General features: G+C 47.8%; 2 protein-coding genes across 2 annotated transcripts; one reads left to right on the top strand and one right to left on the bottom strand.

Annotated features, from left to right (window-relative positions):
- Positions 1 to 69: 69 nt before the first annotated feature.
- Positions 70 to 11476, bottom strand: LOC119460598 (WD repeat-containing protein 70-like). Its single transcript, XM_037721612.2, is given in 5 exon segments — positions 70 to 2078; positions 2080 to 3061; positions 10842 to 11022; positions 11104 to 11301; positions 11362 to 11476. Coding segments are annotated over 2 exon segments (1797 nt in total). The 5' UTR covers positions 2995 to 3061; positions 10842 to 11022; positions 11104 to 11301; positions 11362 to 11476; the 3' UTR covers positions 70 to 1196.
- LOC119460632 (glutaredoxin 3-like) lies at positions 6255 to 19874 on the top strand. The gene is made up of 3 exons (XM_049660024.1): positions 6255 to 6433; positions 19454 to 19571; positions 19767 to 19874. The coding sequence occupies exons 1-3, from the start codon at positions 6255 to 6257 to the stop codon at positions 19872 to 19874; spliced, it is 405 nt and encodes a 134-aa protein (XP_049515981.1).
- The last annotated feature ends 3627 nt before the right edge of the window (positions 19875 to 23501 follow it).

Here is a 23501-nt window from a genome sequence, read left to right as displayed (position 1 = left end):
TGTACTGGCATCCATTTGTACAGGGGCTAGTTCAGAGTAGTACATGCAATAATCATGATGCTCAGCCAATTGTGTAACTATGGTCCTTTATTGTTTTTTTACATTGTGCCTGTAAATGTACGTTGCTCATATGTGCACGAAAATCTGTTAATGGTGGCTGCCATTTTCAAATGCACCTGGGTGCGAATGCTTCAACAATATTTACAGACTGAAACGCTAAGGATTAAAAAACATAGGTGGCACAGTGCCCCTTCAATGAGGGAGCATTGCCAAGGCTCTAGGCAATTTTTATGAAACGTTTCTACTTTGACTTCCAAATATTACAACAGTCATGTGTGTTTTACGTTGCACACGCATGTTAACTTAGCACTGCCGCATGCCACAATGTGGTGTTCATATTTACAGTTCACCATTTCACACACATCATCAGCCATCAGCTGAAGCTAAACTAGTACTATATACAGAAAAATGTGCCAAGAGCCAGTAGAGGACTACAGTGGACTATCAACTGCACACACACAGCAAATGTAGGCACCAGAATACATGCACGCACTCCACAAAAAAGCCCAGCTCCTCTGTGTGGTGCAGAAATACAACAGTTAGAATTCCAGACAAAGCAGTGGACATTCTAACTACAAACTGCTAGGATGCTGTATCACACACAAACATAGATTTATGGCATGGCTAGTGTACTGAAGTGGTTTCTTTAAACGACTTTCCAAGCTTCACCATGCTGACGTCCTTGACATTCAAGACAAATTTTCCAGTTCCACAATGTGCAAGGTCAGATGAAGTGACTGCATGCTGCATTTAACCAAGATTATGAAAAAAACCACGAAACTTAATTTTAGAAGCAACAATGCAATCCATTCGTGCTTGAATATGCCCCACAAGCCATGCACTTTATGGTATGTTTGCAACATGAATATATGAGTACACACCTTGATGCTGGCATATGCTGCAGTTAGTATGTCATCAAATGAGGTTACACTTCAGAGTGCTCAAATGTTATACAAATATACAACAGTATGCTGAGCATGATGCATTACTGAAAAGTTCAATGATTTCATGTTTAAAATTGTTGGGTGTCTTACACAATGCTTTTAAAATCACTGATACAGAACAGGCTACAGAAACGGCCCTTTCCTGTCAATGTTCAAACTAAGGCTCGGCACACAGTTCAGGCCCAGAAAGAACTACACTTGCTTTGTCTTCTTGGCAGGTGTTGGTTCTTCACTCTCTTGGAAAACTGGCTTGGGCTGTGTTGTAGCATAAGCAGGGGTCACCCAGTAAGGGTTTTCAGCTGCTTCCTTGGCGTACTTAAGAATAGCCTCACGTGGGTCCACATTGTCGTCAACACGCTTAGTGGTGCCAAGGTTGCGCACAATATAGGAAGAGAGCGTGTTTCCTGCTGAAGCGATGCGGCCTCCTTGGCCAGGGCCTGTGACAGGAAGATCAGGCCTTTGAGACAATACAGGATCTTTGCGTGCCTTCTCCAACCGCTTGCGCGTACTCCGCGGCCGCTCTTCTCGGAAGAGTGGCAGCGCATGCGGCGTGAGCACTTGCGCTTGGGTGAGCCCCTGCTGTGCAGGTTTGGCCCGAGCAGCCTTGGACACACACAACAGCGCACCATGGTGGCTGTGCGCTGTATCGTATAGCAGGCGCACTTCACCGCATGCCAGCCCAGCCAGGAGTTGATTTAGCCGAGCGTGCCAGATGACTCTGGCCACTGGCACCGGCAATCGAAGTCGCATCACTTCCTGCAACGTGTCGCGCTCAAAAAACACCAGCTGACCATCGCCAGAGCGCTTCGAGGTGGCTGTGTAGATGACCCGGTCGTCTGGGCTGAATCCGCAGTCCGTGGAAGGGTACAAGTTGTCGAGGTCCGCAAACGTGTGCAGAGCCGATGGCCGCAATGCGCGGAGGTCCCACAGCTTCATCGTGTCATCGCAGGATCGCGTGGCAAGCTGGCGGCCGTCCTGGGCGAATGCTACGCAAGTTACGTCGATGCCCCGTCGGTGCGCCTCGCGTACCGTGTGACTCGGGTGCACTAAGGTGCGTCGTTGATCCCAAAATTGGAAGCGAGCCATCCTGGCAGCCAGCGACCATGAGCTGGCCGTCTCTGCTGAAGCGGCAGGTAGACGGAATTGCTCGGAGGCCGCCCTGTTGCTTGGTCTTTACCAACGCTTTGTGGCAGTTGGGTTTATCCACAGTCCACAACCGCAGTGTGCCGTCGTTGGCACAAGTGAGGAAGTCTTCGCGGCTGCGCGGGTGCCAGCAGCCGTAATTTAGCATCGCCACATGCCCTTTGGTTCGGGCCATGTCTGTTACATACTGGTCTCCCTTAATGCACTCCATCACCTCGAACCCGTCCCGATCCAGCACTTTGGCCTGGGCGTTTCCGGACACCACGAGGAACGAGTCGCCCGTACAGCTGTACTCTAGATTTCGAATCTGGTGACAATCGCAAGGGCGAAGCGAACGGAACGGCTGCAGGGATGAATCCATGCCGGCGAAATCAAACAAAGTGATGTCGAAGTCGTACCCGCCGGTGACAAGACGTGCTCCATTAGGATCCAGAGCCAACGCAGATACTATCTTTGTGCCATGCCGTAGCGTAATGTCTTCTTTCACTGGAATTGCCCGATATGCAGCAGTACACTCACTTTCCTCGTCGTCGACGTCCTCTGAGCTAGATCCGTCATCTTTGGCCTGAGCTGACAGAGAAATCGGAGGCCCCACAAGCTCGTCTTCGCTGCCTTCTTCCCTCGGTTCACCGTCGGGCGCAGGATCATTCTCTCTCTGAGCCTCGTCTTCAGTGCAACTTTCAGGACGGCTATTGCATGGTTTTGGGTCTTCAGTGAGTTTCGCATCTTTGCTCCTACTTATGGCCGTTTTCCTAGCTTCCTCGAAAATGGCATTAAAGTCAAACACGCGAGCTTTCTTGCTTGAGTTCGGAAGAGGAGCGCATTCACCTTCACTCGGAGCTGCCATTTTGAAATTGAAGCTGTGTCTGGCTTTTGGCGTGGCTTGGATCGATGCCTGAAGGATTCCTCCGTTTCTGTTTGCCCAAATAAAAATAATATAAATAAGTGAACTTTGCAAAATAATTGATTCAAAAAAGGTTATTGGCACAAATAATACTATTTTACTGCATCTTTATTTAACAGAGTTAGTATACTAACTCTAGAGCAAAAGCTGGGTGAAAAAAAACACACACACACACAAAAAAAACGGCGGAAACCGCAAAGGCGCCGCCATGTACAACTCATTTTTGTAGCACTAAAAATATGCATATTATTATGCAAAAGCAAGCACTTATACGTAGCACGTAGGCACGGACAACGTTTGAAGTTCATTCCGTATATTTTTCAGAAAGATCGGATGGCTATTTAGGAAATGTTTATGTGAAATTTACGGTGTCTAAAAGGCTGCGTTACTGACGGAGGCTCGGGATCGCGTTGATTTCCCCCATGGAGGTAAAAAAAGTTTTTTTTCCTTCCTCCATGATTTTCCCCTAATTGCGCGCCTCGTCTGAGTCTGGACAGCGCCTGGTCTGGATCGCACCTCGTCGTCTGCGCTTGCGGTTCCCGATTTCTATTGACCCTTTTCGCGGAGCAGTTAGTGAGTGGTCCTGATCCCTTTTGACGCAGGGTAGGCGTCTGTCAACGCCACAAGAGACGTAAAGAACAAGAAAGGAAAGAAAGTGAGGCGTATAACGCAAAGAGGAAAAAAACAAAACACAGTTCGTCACAGTCTTTGAGGCCGTCTGGTTGGTCCGGTTCACTGTTCACCAGTCGTCTCGGATTATAGTTTGTTTTAGAGAAATGAGATGGCGCTCACGGCGGGGCTTTACGCGCCATACCTCTCCTCAGTGACCGCGCACGAATACGAAACCATTACCGCTTCTACCTTGCTTCTGAGCGATAAGTTGTCGGAAATGCAACTGAGTTTTCGCTAACACACTGTGCTCCAATCATGCTAGATTGAATCATGTGGATTGAAGACGTAGTGCAGTAGTTGGCTGCAAAAAGAGTGACTGGCATGTTAAGGAATAGAATGAATCTGTGTGGCCATGTTCGCGGAGCGCTGCTGCAACTGTCCGAACTTGTTACCGGCACTTCGTGATGTACGGCTTTCCTCGAGGACACAGAAATTTGCTCATCCGCCAGTCTTGTATCGCTACTTCAAAGAAAGTGATTCATCCCCAGAACGTCGACAAGTGAGTACCACTCGTTAAACAATGACAAAGGGAGCATCGCCGCTTCCTGTCATAGTAAGTTTCGCGCACGTTATCCATACACATCTGTCCCAAATGGCAGGAAAACTTACGCCCACTCTATCGCCGTCGTATCAAGAATAAGTGAATGGACGCACACTTGAATATGTGTGCACTGTATACGCACAATAAATGACGGTACGTACTACTCCGATAGCGCAGGAATGGTCGAAGCTGAATGTTTGGTGACGGTCGACAAGAGTGAGCGAGATACTAGAGGTAATATATATTTACTACAAGGCATGAAAATGTACAAAACAGCTACGTTTCAAGCCTTGTGCGCAGCAAGAACAAATCTATCGGAACTGAGCACACCCGCGAGCGATTATAGGCAGAAAATAATCAGATAATGGCCGCACCGAGGAACTTCACTGGGTCAGAAACTGACAAGCCACTGCTTCAAAATATTCGCCAAATAAAGAACAAAGGGCAAATCACACTAATCCTGACTGAATTCATAATCGGACAGCTTGGAATACATATTTAGCTCCGCTTTTAGAACAAGCACCATATACGCTGCTTGCGCCGTTTGGACATAGCTTAATCAGCTCCGAAAGCGCTTTTGCATGTTCTCTGAAGCTGTGATCAAACCTTCGTGTCGTCCACCTAGTCACCGTGTACGATATCTCCGAAAACAGAGGTTTTCTAAGCCGCGCCGGCGTCATACACTTCCATTGTAAACAAGGAGGCAACGGAGACAGTTGAGGCAAGCAATGGACGCATCACCACGTGATCAAACATGGCAGCGCGCAAGGGTCTAAACATGGGCGCTACGGGGCGCTTTTCTTCTAGAGTTCGTTATATTAACTCTATGATGACGTCACTTGCCGCCCACCATCGCACATTCTCAAAAGTCCCTAAACGATCCTGACCCTAGGCCCCCTAGGGATTTTTGTCAGGGTTGCCACGTTGGGCTATAAATAGCCAAATTGGGCTACTCTTTTTTTTTTTTTTTTGAGATGGCGGGATTTTTTGGAGTTGGGCTATTTGGCTACTTTTGGGCCATGGAATGAAAAGTTTTTTTCGCAGAAAAGAAGGGCAGAACAGGCCCCAGAAGGTCAAGACGCACTTTTTGAAAAGCTAATGGAAACAGTGCAGGTAAATTTTGACAAACTCCATGTCAAAATTGACAGAATTGAACAAAGAACAACTGCATTGGAAAACTCATTTGCAGAACTCAGACATGCTGCAGGGCCAATTAAAGCTAAGCCATACCAGCGGCCACCCGAAAAGACCGCTGAAACACCACCCAACTCGCATTAGAAATGGCTCCAAAAATCACCAGTTATAAAATTTGGCAATGGAACTGCCGTGGGTTTCGCTGGAAACGGGTGAACCTGCAGCAGTTCCTGGAATATTGGCAGAATTCTAAAAAAGAAGAGTCACCCGACGTCATTGCCTTGCAAGAGACCGGGGGACCGGCAAAATTAATGGGGTATAAATCATTTGCCTCTAGTGGCGCAGACTCTCGTGTTACGACCCTGGTGAAGCACAACTTAACCGTTGTACATGATGTCGCGCCGTCTAAGACGGAACACGTGCTCATTGAAATTATACCTACCAAGAAAAGTGAGCGCAGCCTCTTTGTGCTAAACATAGTACAGTTCGCTGAGAGAGCGACAACGGTTCGGGCCCCTGTTGCGCAAAACATTAGACATAACGAAGCATAACACCACCATCGTTGTTGGGGATTTCAGTGCTCCGCATCTGACATGGGGTTATCGTAAAGACACCTTTAAGGGGCGAAGCCTGTAGGTGGATGCGCAGCAGATGGGTCTCACTTTAATGACCGACTCCCAACAACCCACGCGCACGGGTAACAGCACGGGTGGACACAACACCCGACCTCACATTGACAAAGAATACACATGAACCCCAGTGGGTTAACACACAAGAAAATTTGGGCAGCGACCATTTTATCATATCCACAACACTACACACAGGGCCAACTAAAAAGCAGGGGTGAAAGCTGGCAATGGTAGAATGGGACACTTTCAGGCAGATACAACACGAAGACGATGACATTGACACAGAGTCCACCATCATCGACATCGATGAGTGGACCTCAAAATTACATAGAGCCATCAAGGAAGCCACTAAGGAGATCCCCGAGGAAGCGGGTCTAGGGGCAGCTGACAGCAAACTCCTCCATCTGTGGGAAGCGCGCAGCAGCCTACAGGGACGGTGGAAGAAGCAACGGCATAACTGCAATTTGAGACGGCGAATTGCAAGGCTCAATAGGGACATCGAGGACCACGCCAATTGCTTATCCCGGCAACAGTGGGAATCTACTTGTAGTAGCATGGAGGGCCAGCTGGGGCTGAGCAAGATGTGGAATCTCCTTCGATGTCTCTTAGACCCAGACAACACTCACACAGTGCAGCGACAAAACCTTACCAAAATCATACATGGGTACCCAGGGACCACCGGGGAAATGTTAAATGAAATTAAAGATCGATATATTGGCAATACATAGAAAGAGACACAGAAAGACTACATAGGTAAAGCAAACCCCTCTTTAGATAAGGACATTACAGAGGCTGAAGTGAGGGCAGAAATTATGCAGTTACGCACGAAATCGGCGCCAGGGCCAGATGGTATCACGAACAAAATTCTACGAAATTTGAATGATGAATCTATCACGATCATTACTAAATATATGAATGAGTGCCGGGCAGAGGGATCAATACTGCAGCAGTGGAAAACTGCACACGTGGTGATGATCCCGAAACCTGGCAAGAAACTCCAAATTGAAAATCTCCGGCCTATTTCTTTAACATCATGTGTCGGGAAGCTGATGGAACACATAATCCTTATGCATCTCCAAAATTACATGGAAGACCGCAGGCTGTACCCTCTCTCTATGATTGGGTTCATACCGCACCTCTCAACGCAGAACGTCCTGCTCCAAATTAAGCATCAGATCCTTGACGCTAGGGGCTGGGGTACAGGACTTAAAGCCATCTTGGGCTTGGACCTCACGAAAGCCTTTGATAACATAAAACACAGTGCGATTCTAGAGAATCTCCGGGATTTGGGGGTGGGCCACAAGGCCTACACCTACATTCGGGACTTTCTAAGCGCACTGCCAAAATCACCCTCGGGGATCTTCGATCAGAAAATATAGTTTGGAAGTAGGGGTACACCACAGGGCTCGGTCTTGTCCCCTTTTCTGTTTAACGTAGCAATGATCAGCTTGCCAAAAATTTTAAGTAAGATCAGTGGCCTCAATCACGCTCTCTATGCCGATGACGTCACACGGACAGCAGAGAGGCGGAGATTGAGGACACATTACAACATGCAGTGAGGGCAGTCGAGAGCTATGCTACAAAGAGGCGACTTAACTGCTCGCCGCAAAAATCTGAGCTACTGCTGGTGTACCCCACCACAAAAAAACAGTACAGAGGACAACCCAGCATAACACTCACGGCGAATGGGGGCCCGATACCCGTAGTGGAGCAACTCAAAGTACTCGGACTCCGGGTGCATGCGGAGGGGAGGAATACGGAGACCCTCAAAACTCTAGAGATCAGCACACACCAAACAATACGATTAATTAAGAGAATAGCCAATAGACGGTATGGCATGAGGGAGGCCAACCTGGTTCGCCTGGTGCAGGCCTTCGTCATAAGCCGTATTGTCTATGTGGCACCTTACCTAACATTTGGAACCGCAGAAAAGAAAAAGCTTGAAGCCCTCATTAGGAGGGCATATAAGCAAGCGATCATCATGACCCTCACTACACCAACTGATAAACTGTTAGAGCTAGGTATACATAACACTTTAGACGAATTAATAGAGGCGCACACAATATCTCAATATGACAGTCTGACACTAAATCCTAACGGGACGACACATACTTAGCAAACTACACATACACTATGAAGAACAGCACGGAACTAAGAAAGACATCCCTAAGCAAATAAGAAAGGATCTCCGTGTCCCCCCAATACCAAAAAACATGCACCCGGAGCATCACAGAGAGTGCCGGGAGGCTAGGGCTCGTTATGTTGAGCACAAGTATCAGGCCGTGGAGGACATGGTCTATGTGGACACCGCAGAATATAGGAATCAGGTGGGTATGTCTGTGGTGGTGGTAGACACGGAAAGGGAGCCCCTCGTCAGCGGGACCATCACCACAAACAACCCTGAAACAGCAGAGGAGGCAGCGATCGCATTGGCAATTGCATCGACAGAATCAAAATTCATTATCATTGACTCAAAGATCGCTGTCTTCAACTTCGCCAGGGGCCGCATCTCCATGGAGGCGCTCAAAATTTTAAAATCATATAGTGACCAGCGACGGCACGGGGCAATCCATGTCACTTGGGCACCCGCGCACTGCTCGCTTCCTGGTAACGTGGCAGCTCACACAGTAGCTCGAGGACTTACTCGCCGAGCAAGTGAGCCAGCCCAGCCAGAGTCCAGAGGAGATCGAATGGTCACATATAAACAAATTACCGATCACTATCGGCTGGGCCGGGCCCGATATCCCCTGGCTCACCCTAAATTAACTAAGAAACAGGCAGTGGTGTGGAGGCTCCTCCAGACCAACATGTATCCGAGCCCTGTGTCCTGCAGCCGGTTTTATCCTGGAAATTATACAGAATTATGTAAAATATGTAATAATAGAGCGGACCTGCCACACATCTGGTGGGCATGTCCCCAGTTAGAACCATTCAAGGGCCGCCAAATAAAAGACCAAGGGAAATGGGCAGCACTGCTGCTCAGCTCAGACCACCACGAGCAAGATTGGGCGACCCGACTGGCCGAGAGAGCCGCCGAGATACAAGATATCTTAGCCATCTCCTAGGTGACGGGGGCAGGAGCGTCTTCGACCCCCCCCCCCCCCCCCCCCCGCCTCTTTTGTAAAACGGGTCAAATAAAGTTGTTTTCTCTCTTCTCCTTCCTCCATGTTTTGTGCTATTTCCTACCTTCGGTTTCAACGCTTGTTTTCCAATGCCTTTTCTCCACTTAGTGGTTGTTCTAACTCAAGGTCGTTGTGAATAAAATGTATATATGTAAACAGTTCTTTACTATATCCTCTGTCTTTTTACATGATTTTGCTCTTAACGATGCACTGCTGACCACGGTTCAGGTGTCAGCATCATCATCATCAGCCTATTTTTATGTCCACTGCAAGATGAAGCTAGACCTCTCCCTGCGATCTCCAGTTACCCCTGTCTTGTACTAGCTGATTCCCCCAATTTCTACTTGCACATTTCCTAATTTTATCACCCCACCTAGTTTTCTGCCGTCCCCGACTGCGCTTCCCATCTCTTGGTACCCATTATGTGACTCTAATAGTACACCGGTTATCTATCCTACGCATTACATGGCCTGCCCAGCTCCAATTTTTCTCTTAATGTCAATTAGAATATCGGTTATCCCCGTTTGCTCTCTGATCCACACCGCTCTCTTTCTGTCTCTTAACGTTACGCCTAACATTTTTCGTTCCATTGCTCTTTGTGCAGTCCCTTATCTTGTTCTCGAGCTTCTTTGTTAACTTCCAAGTTCCTGCCCCATATGTTAGCACCGGTAGAATGCAATGATTGTACACTTTTCTTTTCAATGACAGTGGTAAGTTCCTAGTCAGGATTTGGCAATGCCTGCCGTAGGCACTCCAACCCAATTTTATTCTTCTGTAAATTTTCTTCTCATAATCAGGGTCCCCTGTGAGTAATTGACCTAGGTCAACTGTACTGCTTTACAGACTCTAGAGGCTGACTTACGATTCTGAATTCTTGTTCCCTTGCTGGAGGTGTCAGCAGCCTGTGCTAAACAGTTACGGCAGTCAGTAATAACTAAAAATAAATAAAAGTAACTGCAAAGTGACTTAATAAGCCTTGTATGCTACCCAAGTATATATGCATAACACCTGTACATATAATGTCAATTCACAGGAGCATACCTCTAAAGCACACCGATCTGATAATGGAATTATGAATCACATTTCAAATTCTTTGATTTACTTTACTATCCTTGTTTTAGAAATTTGGTGTATGCGACATTGGGAGTTTTGCCTGTTCTCGGCCAGTCTTTCAGAACGGCTATGTCTCACTGTCACACAAGAGGTTCAGTATTCCTAACTCTTGCTTGACACGTGTCGTACTTATTTTTCTGTGCCTACGCATGCCATCACCAAATTGCACGCATCGCCGTTAGATGTGAAGCATTTAGTTGACTGCTTTAGTTACGCTTCGCTTGACATAGATTACGACATGCGCATTAATTGGATTGGAATTTAATCTTGCTCGATTTGTTCATTCACATCGACTTGTAACATTCGCATCAACAAACTTGTAGATGTAAGAACGTTATTAAATGATTTATTTTGGCTCTAATTGTTTTAATCTTGGTTGATTTCTTTGTTAGTGCATCATATTTACATTTTGTTCATGTATAAACTCTCTCCGTATAAATAAATAATAAATAAAAATGTTCTTTTCTGGATTTGTTCTCTGTGGCTAATTTGGGCTGTATTTATGGATTGCGTTTGGCTACTTTTCAACATTATCAACAGTATCAACATTTACAAGCAAAGAAAGGCAGTTACCCTGACCTGTGCAAAAGTGGACATTTGCTTCATATTTTTCACTGGGTTCTGATCTTGTTTTTCCTCGTGCCTGAAGCTTTTGCGCTTAAGCTCCTCGAGTTTCAGTTTCAACTCCTTTACTTCTTCGTTCAAACGGTGGCAGGAGTTGCACACAGGCGTGTCTGCTTCTGTCTGGACTCCTGCCGATCTGCCGATGAAACGCACACATTATATATAGCCAAGGCACAGCACTGCACAATCGCAACTAGTCGCGGGCTTTTGCACGAACCTTGTATTGCTTGTAGCAATGATCTGCGATGGCACTTCGGTATCCTCATCCTGAATATTGTCACAAAAGTCGTCTCCTGGTGAATCGATCGCTTCCTCCTTTATTTTGACTGCAGCGGTGCCCAGCGCGCGCCATGTCGTCGGCTGCTGTGCCTTCGCAGTCTCCCGTTTTTTCTCAAGAGACGCATGTCGTGTATAACTGCAGAGAAAAAGCACTGATTTAAGTATCTGAAAAGTGCACGAATTATTTTGACGTTACCTCTCCTCCCTCTTTCGTGCAGCCTCAGTTGCCTTTTCGTTGTACAGGAATAAAGACGGCACATAATCAATGTGCTGAGGATCCTTGCTGGGTGCACCTGTGTGTATTTAACTGATCGTTAGAAAAGGGGTATTGGCACTAGAACGTAAGTAGACGAAGTTATTCGCCAAGACACTTGCCTGTGATGAAATGATCTTGACAAATTCTCGCTCCTACGTTCGGTATCCACAGCTCGCCGTTCACGGTCGTTCGTTTGACGGCAACTGCCCATTTACGTTTGTGCGCTTCATTCCATGGAAAACGAAACATTTTTTTTCCTTTCACGGAAGAGTTCGTGCACCCTAATGCCGAGCAGCCAACCATAATCACGTTGCTGAAGCGTGTTTTCTTCGCGAATAGCGGGAAATATCGCTGCAGAAACTGCAGACAGGCTGAACGAAGCAACAGAAGCGCCAACCCTCGAGCCGGAAGTCGCTAGCTGACGACATCGTTTCTTTCCTACCATGGAGGAAAGAAACAAAACAGGAGAGGCCCTGACGTCACATTTTTGAAGCCGGAAGTGCAGCCGTGTTGGTGTGCCATCTCTCTCTGCGCCTCCAATCAGGAGTTCTGCAGCTCGCCAGAGCAGATGGGCGCGAACTTTGAACTTGCATTGTTACGAGCCGCCGGAAGTGTGTGCTGCCGACGCGCGTCAACACAAAGCCTACAAAGCTTCTGTAGCAGTATTAGCGGAGCAGACGCGCTCCTGTGTTTTTCCGTGGCACGTTGAAGACGACGACGAAGACCCGCGCCGTGATTGCTTGAGTGTATCTGTTGTCGGCTAACACTCACACTTATGGCATATTCGAGTGGTCGTTTCAGAGCGCTCTGGCCGTGACATAAAAGTGATGAAAAACAACTTTAACGCTGTATTACGACAATAACCAGGTGTGGAAGTGATGATCCTGCTTCGTTATCACAAGAGGAACCCGTTTATGCAAACAGTAACGCTTAGTAACTATTTTGCATGACCGTTGTAGCACTACCAGAGCGCTCTAACAACGACCACCCGAATATGCCATTAGAGACCCAAAACACAACTTTCAAGCTTACACACCACACTCCGAAGTCAGCTTTTCTTGCGAACAAAATTTGCTGCGAGAACGACACCGGCGGAAGAATCTTATCTTACTTTTCAGAGACCGAGAGCAGCAGCGAAAGCTTCAGGAGCGCGGTTGCTATGGCAGCGTTGACATTTGGGGTACCCGTCCCAGTGCTCCTTTGCGAAAAATAGCACGTGACTTCCGTCTGTGCTGGCCGGGGGTTACCGGGGGGGCGCAACACTCCAATTGCTAGTAGGTACAGCGTTTGACCGCTGGCGCCACGCTGCGCCGCTCGCGCGTACCGCGTTTCTAGGTGGTTTCTTTCGCCGAGGGCACTCGAACGCAATCATATGGTTAGCATGAATGCAACCCTTATACGCGTGGTTGTATGGCTGAGTGGCTACGCGCTCGCTTTGGGACATGCGTACGCTGGTTCGAATCCCGCCCGGGCTAGAATTATATATATTTTTTAATATAACGCCTTTCTTTTTTTTCCTCTCTGTTTGCCAGCGCGGTCGCTTGAACCCCGGTGCCACGGCGCCAGCCGTGGTGCCGGGCACCGACGCGAAGCGGCGGTCGTTGGGGTGTTGCGGAGCGCAGCATAGCAACACCCCAAATAAAAAAAATACTGCTCCAGTCAGGTAGACTGCTCCCTCCCTGATAGTGAGATTATATTTGCATCATCAAAACAGTGATGCGTTTATAATACCACCGATCCCAACAGCAGGCAGTTACCACCAGCCCAGCGTTTTCTCCGTCAACGAGGCTCCTTCGTTCCAACGGCGGCGGCTAGAAACATGGTACGCGCGAGCGGCGCAGCGTGGCGCCAGCGGTCAAACGCTGTACCTACTAGCAATTGGAAATACGCGGCCGGGGCCTCTCCTGGGTTTTCTTCCTCCATGTTTCCTACATGTTAGGGTGGCCAGATTCTAGCCAATTCTAGCCCACGGTGTATCTTCTTCCACCGTGTTCTAGCCACCCTATCCATGTATTCACCACGACCTACTGTACTACCACCAGAGGTAATCTAGTAACGTTGTGTACTACCATAGCCTCCTCGATAACTCTGTTGCCTGTCAAACGGCGCTCGATCGGCGTCGCTTTCCCCCTCTCCCTATTTGGTCGTTTCCACCGAGAGATGGCGCCACCGACGTTGACTAGCTCATGACTCCTGCCGTGTGCCCGCGTCTTCGTCTTCCGCGTACCTCCGCTGGAACCTGATGCAAGTCGGGTGCAATGGTTTTGTCGGTTTTTCCTCGTTGCAGTACGGGTCAACCTCGCAACGTTGGTGCGGTCCACGCATTTAACCCTTCTTGGGTGATCGGGGACCTGAGCGTGGACCTTTCTCTACCACGTCCGTTGGTGCCTTGGCGACCAGGAAACATAGAAACAAATCTTTGAAGACCTATAGAAAAAGCGCGCATGCCTGGAATAAGCAATATGCGAGCAAATTTTATTTGCAACGCTTTGTTTGCATCGATGCATGCAGCTCAGGACATACAAAACCCCGAGATGCACACCAGTTCAGACATACACAATCCCGAGGCGCTTCTGTCACTATATATGCGTTGCTCGAAGTTACATATGTCTCCACGTGAAGAAGTTCACGGTGCTTACACCGCACATGATGTCTGTGAAAGAGCGGTGGACCTCTTCGAAGGTTTTTTTCTTTCCTTTTTTTTTAATAACGTGATCGCACGTCAAAGCATCTAGACAATCCGGTCGCTCAGACGTAAGCTCAGGTCCACGATCACCCAAGAAGGTTTAAAATGCGTGGACCGCACCACAACGTTGCGAGGTTTGACCGTACTGCACGAGGAAAACCGACAAAACCAATGCACCCGACTTGCGATCCCAGCGGAGGTAAGGAGAGAAGAGACGCGGGCACACGGCAGGAGTCAAGGAGGATATGGCCAGCAAGCAGAACGCCAGCGTGCCTGTTCTAGCTCATATTTTCTGCCACTACGAGCCTTATGGCGCTACTAGTTACCCATCTGCGCCGCACTTTTGCGTCGTTCTGCTCGCGCCAAGCCGCGATGTTTGCGTGGGTATGCACTTTGTATGATTAAGAAAATAAGCAAAAGTACGTTGATTGAGTAAAATCAACAATAATGCTGCACTGCTACGTTACTTTGTGTAAATCACGGCAAGGTAAGACGCCTGGCATATGCCTTACACTAGGGGCCGTATTCTGAAACGTTCGCCTAGGCGAATCAGCGTCCGCGCTGATTGGCTGGTTGAGCAAAATTGAATGACGTCGGGCTCAACCACCCAATCAGCTCATCCAATTTTGCTAAACAAGCCAATCGGGGCACGCCTGAAAGCGAAAAAAGAAATTTCGCCTAGGCGAACGTTTCAGAATACGGCCCTTGCTGAGCTCCCGCTTTACGCACCTGGGTTGTAAAAATGGATCAAGGCATGCAGTTTTCTAGAAAAGGTGAGGCTGCCCCTAGTGTTATTTGGCGTGCCGAAAATACAGCTACATGCCTTAAATTGTTATGCGTAGGTGTTCTATGATTAAAGAGATGTGCCCGTACATTTATTGTCACTTCTTGGCATTTCCCGAATACCTTTGCCACCGGTATCAAATTTGCGTTGCGAGCATGCGAGGCAAGGGTTGCACGAAATATTTTTGCAACAAACATTCGTGCAAATAAGTTGCGCCGCAGAAAAAAAAAAAAAAAAAGCTATTACCGTTGGTGGTTTACGCGTACGTTTTCATTATTTATTCGTCTCTTTTAACGGCCCGATATCCCCACAATCAAGTTCAGATTGGAAGCGCATATAGCCTTTACTTCACTTGAGATGGTTTTAGACCAGAATATGACATAAAGACTGAATGCAAGATGCACTGCTTTCAATAATTCTATCCATTGTACCAGGTGCACGTGCGGTGCCTGCCGTACGAAAAGCAAGCCGCATGTAATCAGCAAAAAGGAAGCGGAGCGAGGTGCAAGCACGTACTTTATACAGTCGAATTTTATACAGTAAATAAACAGTCCTCGGTCGTATACATTACGCGCGTCGCAAAGCCTATCACACAACAAGTCATCAATTGATACAAACAGATGCGACCACTAATTTTCAGTGAGAGTTTAGAAGATTGTGAAGTTGACGGTGCTCAGAATTGCCCACTGGGCCATGGAATTTATTGCAGATTGTAGACTTGCAGATTGTAGACTGCAGGACCAAAAATATTTGTTAAAGGGTCCGAACAAATCTAGTAACATGAAAAATTTGGAGGACGCTTAAGCTTCGCCTTCAAGAGTGGAACGTGATAGCATTCAAAGATCCTTGACTGTTTCTCACACTTCCCGGCAACTGCAGCTTATGTAACCGTAATGTTTACCGGGAAACGCTGGCGGTGAACGCCATGCACGAAGGCGCGCTTTCTGGTAGAAACGCGCGGCATATTTCATGGGCCGACCTTCTTTTATTGTTTGCACCTTTAATATTTCAGCCTGCGAAGATTTAGCATAAAAGGCATGCGCTGTCGGTGTTTTGTTTCATGACAATTGTTTGTAGGCTCTCATTCTCAAAATTCCGAGGAATAACTTTTTAAAGAATGCAAGACAAAGTGTGAGCAACATTAGTGGTGAAATATATTTGGAGGGCCTGCGTGGTTGGGGATGATTTTCTCGGCCGCGGGCGCCAATGCCGACGCCGGATTTTCTGCGACAGGGGGCCCTAAACGCAATCGCGTTAAAACATTTCTAGTAAGAGTCGCAGAAGATACAGCGAAATTTCAGTCGTGCGTGGAAAGCTATATAGCTGTAGTTCCCATGCGACTGCGGGGATCATTATGACATGGCAAGGTGGGCTGCTGTACCCGAGACAAGGGTTCTTTTCTGTAGACGTGCATGAGGTATATGCTAAAGCTTATGCGCTATTGCCGGATTAAGAAAGACAAAAAAAAAATTCAACTGCCTTCAAGCTTATTTGTCGTGCACGACAACAAATAAGCCCATTTCTCACTTGCACGATCAACAAAAAAAAAAAAAGAAGAAAAGAAAAAAGAAACGTGCGCGACATATCAGTTATTTGATGAAGAACCGCCCAGTCTTGGTGCAGTTGCTTCTTTTGTAAATAAACGCTTTGAAATGTTGGCTGAAGTGCACATAAACATTCTCACTATCACAAACATTACAATAAATCAAAATATGTCTAAATTTGAGCACGTTGCGTGGGTGAAGCATTTGTACAGCGCGCCCGCGTGTGCTGTGACCATTGCACGTCGATGCTCAGGATGGATGGATGGATGGATGAGGCTGAACCCTTTAAATCGGGCGGTGGCATACGCCACCTAGCCATGACTATTAACATATTTTGTACTTTGTGGTGGGTGAAATTTCACCCCTGCCTTGATTTTAGCCACCAATCAGATAGCCTCCGTTTGGTTATTTCTACCTGCTTAAAGTCTATTTTGCCTTCACTGTCCCTAAACGAGAACCGGCGCAGGCGGCTCCATAGAGAGGCCGCCAGCTGAGCAGTCGTAGTATTCACCTATTGCAGCTGTTACTATTACTTTCGGCAATGCGGTCCTGTGCCATGAGATCAGAGGTTCGAGCAAGGTGGAAGTTATAGCGTCCTCGATCACCCGCACCGGTGCGCACCGGGGCGCCTTGGTGCGCACTTTCATCCTCGCTTACCGGACGCGCACCCTGTTGGGCGGTTTCCGTTGCCCCGTCCGCACCGAGAAAATCGGCGGTGCGCCTGGGTGCAATCCCAGCAAGCACTGCGGGGACGCGCGCGCACCGCCGACTGCGGAACCGCGCACGCTCTGGCCCGATAGCTGCGGTTGCACGGAGTTGATGGAGTTAACTAGTTGAGATGTCGGCAATGAGAACGGAAGCGCTGCTAGTTGCCGCAATCGATGAGCTTTTTTCAGTTCGTCTGACAGCGAAGACGACATGCTGATCGACCTCGTCCAAAAACAATGTGGTGAAGAGCGGCCGAAAATGGACAGCTTCGTTGAACGGGTCGTCAGGCGCCTCGACGACACCGAAGTAGAGAGATTATTTGGCTCCCCATCTTTGTGCTACTAGAACTTGCTGGAAGCGGGTCGCAGAAGCGCACCGCGCTGTGTTACTGACATTACGCTCGACTCCCCGCGCGTGCGTTGCTAAAAACGAATACTTACTCGCCATAAAATCGTTCATTTCATCCACCGACATCGCCACATTATGTCTCTTGCCATCAACTATAAAATCCATTGGTGTGTACTTGTAACCAGGTAGGTCGGAGCACGCAGTTTGACAAGGTTCGAGGGTTCGAGTGCTTGCCGCGTATCCTCTGCACCTGCAAACAATAAAACGTGCGCGCGCGCGTTTTGCGCACGTTTTGCGCGCCAGGGGCAAAGTGGCGCTTCATGCAAGCATCTGCACGGGGTGCAGTTTTGTCCTCGATGTTGACCCTCCGCAGTGCGCCACCACCGCGGTGCACAGCGCACCATTCTGGTTTCGGGGCAACCCCGGGGCAAGGTGATCGAGGACGCTATTAAGCAGCGAGGGGTAGGTAGACTGGCTCTGGGAGCACACGGAAATACACCAAATCAGGGGGTACAGGGTGACATGGGATGGACGTCATTCGAGGGCAGGGAAGCCAGCAGCAAGATAGAATTTGAGGAGCGATTGAGAGAAATGGCAGAAAAGCGGTGGGCAAGGAGAGTTTTCAGTTATTTGTACATGAGGAATGTTGATACAAAATGGAGGAAGCTGACCAGAAAACTGTCAATCAAATATTTGGACTGCAGGAGGGGTGCGAACCAGGAAACAGCGGTTAAGAAAAAGGTTAAGGAAACAGAGAGGGTCTGTGGAAAACGGGGATGCAGACGAAATCAGCACTGGGAACATACCGAACTTTCAAGCAAGAACTTGCCAAAGAAAATATCTACGATAATTCTAGGGGAAGCTCTTTGTTGTTTGAAGCCAGGACGGGAGTATTGCGGACTAAGAGGTACCGAGTCAAGTACCAAGGTATAGACACGTTGTGCTGTGCGTGTGGAGAAGAAGAGGAAACGGCTGAACACCTCATACTTTTCTGTAAAGGGCTTAACCCTACAGTGCAAAGCAACGGGGCTGATTTTTTCAAAGCATTGGGGTTTAGGGACAGTGAAGGCAAAATAGACTTTAAGCGGGTAGAAATAACCAAACAGAGGTTATCTGATTGGTGGCTAAAATCAAGGCAGGGGTGAAATTTCACCCACCACAAAGTACAAAATATGTTAATTGTCATGGCTAGGTGGCGTATGCCACCGCCCGGTTTAAAGGGTTCAGCCTCATCCATCCATCCACCCATCCAGTGAGCCAGAATTTGGCGGGTGGTTCTGCGAGTACCTGGCAACCCTGATTTTTGGTTCTTTATTCTATGATCACGCGTTCGTAACGCGTCGCTGGGAGGTTTGTGTGCATGGATGCGTGTATGGAAGCAGTGAAAGCACGGCTACAAATATTGGTGGTGGCGTGACACCTGAAATACTTTTTTTTTCTCTTGCGTAGCTGCACAGAACGAGCTTAGGGACCATGTCCGGTAGCAGTGCTATATCGAATGCTAAAGAGCTTCAGGATGCGATTTCCGGTGCAAAGTAGGTAGTCTCGCAACGTTTGGCCTTCTGTTTTGTTTAAAGAACTTGGTGGTTTTTGCAATGAACTGGATAGTTTTAAATTTATTCTGTTCTTCTGGTAATAACACAATCCTATCGAATCGATTTCTGCTTAACAACACGTGTGCTTAACGCTTTACGGGCCATAATGATAAAAGTCGTTATTCCATTTTCGCCTGTATAAAAGGCATTTAGAATACTGAAGATGTTGCTTCTGGCGCATGATAGTTGGCTTTTCGATTGTATAGGCTGTTTACACCATGTCTCCAATTGAGCCTGCCGTGGTTATTGCCGAATTACGCTCTAAGTAGTGCTGTAACAGTTCTCACATTTTTGCCTAGCAGATTTCAATAAAACATTTTATTATCTGTGCTATGCATTCAGAACTTATGTCTGTGACCTTCCTTAGGGACAAGCTGCTTGCCCTGTACTTCCATGCGAGCTGGTCGCCTCAGTGTAAGCAGGTGGATGACTTATTGCCCGACCTTGTCAAAGACGAAGATCTAGAGCGGACAAACTTCTGTAAGGTGAGGGTTTAGTTGCCGAAAATAGTTTTATGTGGCTATACACACACACACCATGTTGGAAGTGTGTGCGTGTGCCTCGTTCTTCATCTGTGTCCGTGTACTACTTGCTCTACACCGAAGTCTTCATGATGACTTCTGCTAACCCAAATCTGTACATTTTCGGAAAGAAGCATTTATATGGATTCTTCTGTGCAGGTCGATGCTGAACAAGTCGAAGACGTGAGCCTGAAGTATAAGGTCACCTCAGTGCCAACGTTCGTCATCCTTCTGGTAGGTTTAAATGAGAAATGCTGCCTAACCTGAAGAGAGGCCACATTTTCTTGTGGCACTTTTGCTTAATCCAATGAATATTCTTCATAAATTTCTGTTCATGAATTGTCACATCACTTGCTGCATAGCTTGATACCCACCAGTGTTTAGAAAAACACAATAAAGTCTTAAAGCATTGCATAATATTAGGGAGAGCCCTACATACAGAGGTTAAATGTAATATGCAGATGCATGTAATTACAATCTTTCAGCTCTAATATTGAGCTGTGTGCTGCAAGAAAACTTGGCATCTGATACAAGTGTAATATGGTGGCCATGATGGCACTAATGTTTCAGCACTCTGTTTAGACAAAACGGCAGTTATCACTGCAGTATATATATAAATTTTGTCTCCAATTCTCCAATTGTCATTATAATTTCATTAGCACATTGTTGTGCTGCTTATGGAAGCCAGTTCTTGACAATTTTCCTGCTGTTGTTAGGAGATTGAAATAATGATTGTTCTTTCAAATGCACAAGTACATTATTATAGGGATTGAATGCAACATTGAAATGAGCTGTTTGTTGTAGGCCATCTCTAGGGACACCCGCTGCTTATTTGGTCTTGTTTTGAGACAGTGGTCTGCTTATGGCATGGCAGTCGAACGTGATTTGGACAAGTTAAAACTTGGTTAAAACGCAGCACGAATGGGACAAAGACAGGAGACACAGAAAGTGCTTGTGATGTGTCTCGTCTTTGTCCCAGCCGCACTGCATTTTAGCCGAGCACGCTTAGGCACATTGAATACATGTTGCCAGGTGGGGAATGATTCCCCACCTGGCAACATATACAACTGTTTATGTTCATTGTTTCAACGTGATAGGACTAGCTCAATACAAAAACCTACAAATAAGTTCTCCTGCGCTGCAAAAAATGTCACAGATAACGACAGTGCAACTTGACCTCATTGCAAATGTTAGGTGCAGTGTAGCGTCTGCTGGAACGTGTTCGGCTTCTGGAGATGCCTGGATATTGGGGATAGATTTCATTGTAGTCCCTCCATTAACACTTCATGCCAAATATATTCCACCCTCATTTCTCGCATAGCGCTGTCGCGTGCTGCTTCTGGTGAGCAGCGTAGGCATTGCCAAAAGCTGAACGCGCGAGAAGCTATGCTGCACCTAACAAGTGTAACAAGGACGGGCCGCGCCGCCACAGTACAGTATAGGCCGCTTATAACGTAACCACTTATAATGCAGTTGCGGGACACGAAATACCGGTTACAGTGCGGCTGCCTGGAAGTTCGGCAGTCAACCTGGACGGCAAACGCTCCCCTCAAGCCACAAATACTGCATTTATTTGAATCTAGCGCGCACTTTTTTTCCGATAAAACAGGTCCAAAAATTGCGTGCTCGTTAGAATTGAGTACGACCCTAAATCTGTGTTACCATATACAGTCCAGTCCACTTATAACGATATCAAGAACGAAATCCGACGTTATAATCGATCATCGCTATATCTGCACTGCCGTTAAAAAAAAAAAAAAAAAAAAAAGAAAAAAAAAAAAAACCGAATATATTTTTGAAGTCCCGAACCCAAATTTGCCACTTGCGGTGAAAAATCGACGTTGTAGACAGTAGGCTGGGAAAAACAAAACGTTTATTTATACCTCTAAATAGCGTCTCAATCGTTAGGCGCGCAGAAATAGAAATCTGCGCTTGCTTTCGCAGAAGTTTCGGATTCACAACCGCCGTATGCCTCGCGTGCCAGCTGCTGCGCGAACACTGGCGGCTATAATTTAGCGTGCGTCAAATCAATGAGCGACTCCATCGACGACATTGCACTTTGGTTGAACATCGGGGTCGGTGTCAATGACGGGCCACTGTCAATCTCGTCGTCACTTGCCGCTGCTGTCGTCGCCTCTGTCGCACAACGGCCGCCGTCAGTCGGGACAACGATCGCCCCGGCGGAAGATCTTCTTCGCAGAACGAGGCAGCACTACCTGCACTTAGAGAAGCACCACCTATTTCATCGTCAGTAGCGACGTTCTTCCCGCAGTTTGGTAATGTCAGCGGCGTCCACCGTGGTTAGTTTCACCCATGAGGGTTGTCCTGGCGCACAAAGTCCGCTTTTTCCGTTGATCGCATCGCCACTGCTTCTAGCCTTGCATGATCGTGGCGCTCCCGGTTTTTCATAATTCTCGATATCATCGACTGCGCGAGCTCGTACTTCTTCGAGTCTTTGCTAAATTTGCAGCTTCGTCTCGAGAGACACGCTTGGGCGCTTTGTCGGGCGCACCTCCCACTCGTTTCCGCAGCGAATTGCCGCGCTCGCTGAGAGCGGGAGGCCATAGAATAAAGAACCAACTTTAGAGAAGGGAAACTGTACCTTCCACGGTGGTACGAAAATAAGAAGCGGCAGCTTAGTAAGTAAGTAAATTGTTCCTAGTCCCTTTTGACGCAGGGCAGGCGCTTTGTATGGGTTTGTATGGTGTTCTGTGCTTTAGGCGCCACAGGAAAAATATATACTTACGTAGGCATAAGACAGATGGCGCTGTTCAAACAGGAGCGGAAATGTACCTTTTTTTTTGAGCAAAATTCAATATGGCCGCTTTTTACGGTCGCGTACGCTGGTACGCGCCGCGCTCGTCCGGTTGGCATTGCGGCACGCTCATGCCGTGCTTCCGCGTAGTTTTCGCGTTCTAATGCCAGGAGACCAAAGAGCCTCCACTGACGCCCATAAAGGGCCATCACAAGTGGTCGCGCGACCAGTCGCAAATGGTCGATTTTTTCGAAAAAGCGCCATTTGGGCCAGTCGCTCACTGCTCGATTTTTCAGTCGCGCGACCGTGGTCGCAAAGCTGCTCAACCATCACGCGCCGCGCCGAAGGTGATGGTATTTGTCGTCTGTCGCGCCAAAATGGGTTTCCGCGTCACGATATGCAGGCTACACCCCCAATGTGGTTGCTTTTTGTGATTCTGGGAGCAGCAGTGCTTGCAGGAATGTGTCGAATGTACGCGGTCGCATTCGCTGGAAGCTAAACAGCAGGAAAAGAAAGCACAACACAAACCCTTTTTCCAGCTGCCGTTCGTGGATGAGCACGCCACGCAAAGGTGTAGAGCGGGTGAACAGCTTCGCTTTAAATTATGCACCGAATAACGCGCTATGCGAACTAGAAATTACAACTTGCTCTCGTAATACTCGTTGTCATGCGCACAAAGTTCGGGCAGGAGGCGGCTTGCGTGGCCGGTCACTTCACGCGAGCGGAGGCACGGGCCCACCCACGAGGGTCGCGGTTTCTTCGGAGGCTTCCGCGCTGCCACAGCTGACACCCGGCAGAGCACATCAGCACAGGACGACGTCCTCCTGTTCACTCGAATCAAAATCCAGCCATCGCTCGAATCAAAATCCATGGCTCTTGCCGGAACGCGAAACAATTACACAGTGCCAGCAAAGTGCGCGCTAAAGTATATAAACCGCTTCACGCGATCTTGCGCGCGACAGCGACAAGCGACGCGATGGAGATGGCTGTCGTGGGTCGCTCGTCGCCTAAAGTCGCACCGCATGCGAGCGACGAATGTCGAGCGACGTCTCCCGGTGTTGCAGTATGAGGCAGCAAATACTCGCCGAAACTGGCGTGACGCTTGCTTTATTAATTTAAGTTGATGTGTTTTAGTGTAA

This window comes from Dermacentor silvarum, chromosome 1 (genome assembly GCF_013339745.2).
Source record: "Dermacentor silvarum isolate Dsil-2018 chromosome 1, BIME_Dsil_1.4, whole genome shotgun sequence".
Taxonomy (NCBI): domain Eukaryota; kingdom Metazoa; phylum Arthropoda; class Arachnida; order Ixodida; family Ixodidae; genus Dermacentor; species Dermacentor silvarum.
This window is presented reverse-complemented; position numbering and strand designations above follow the sequence as displayed.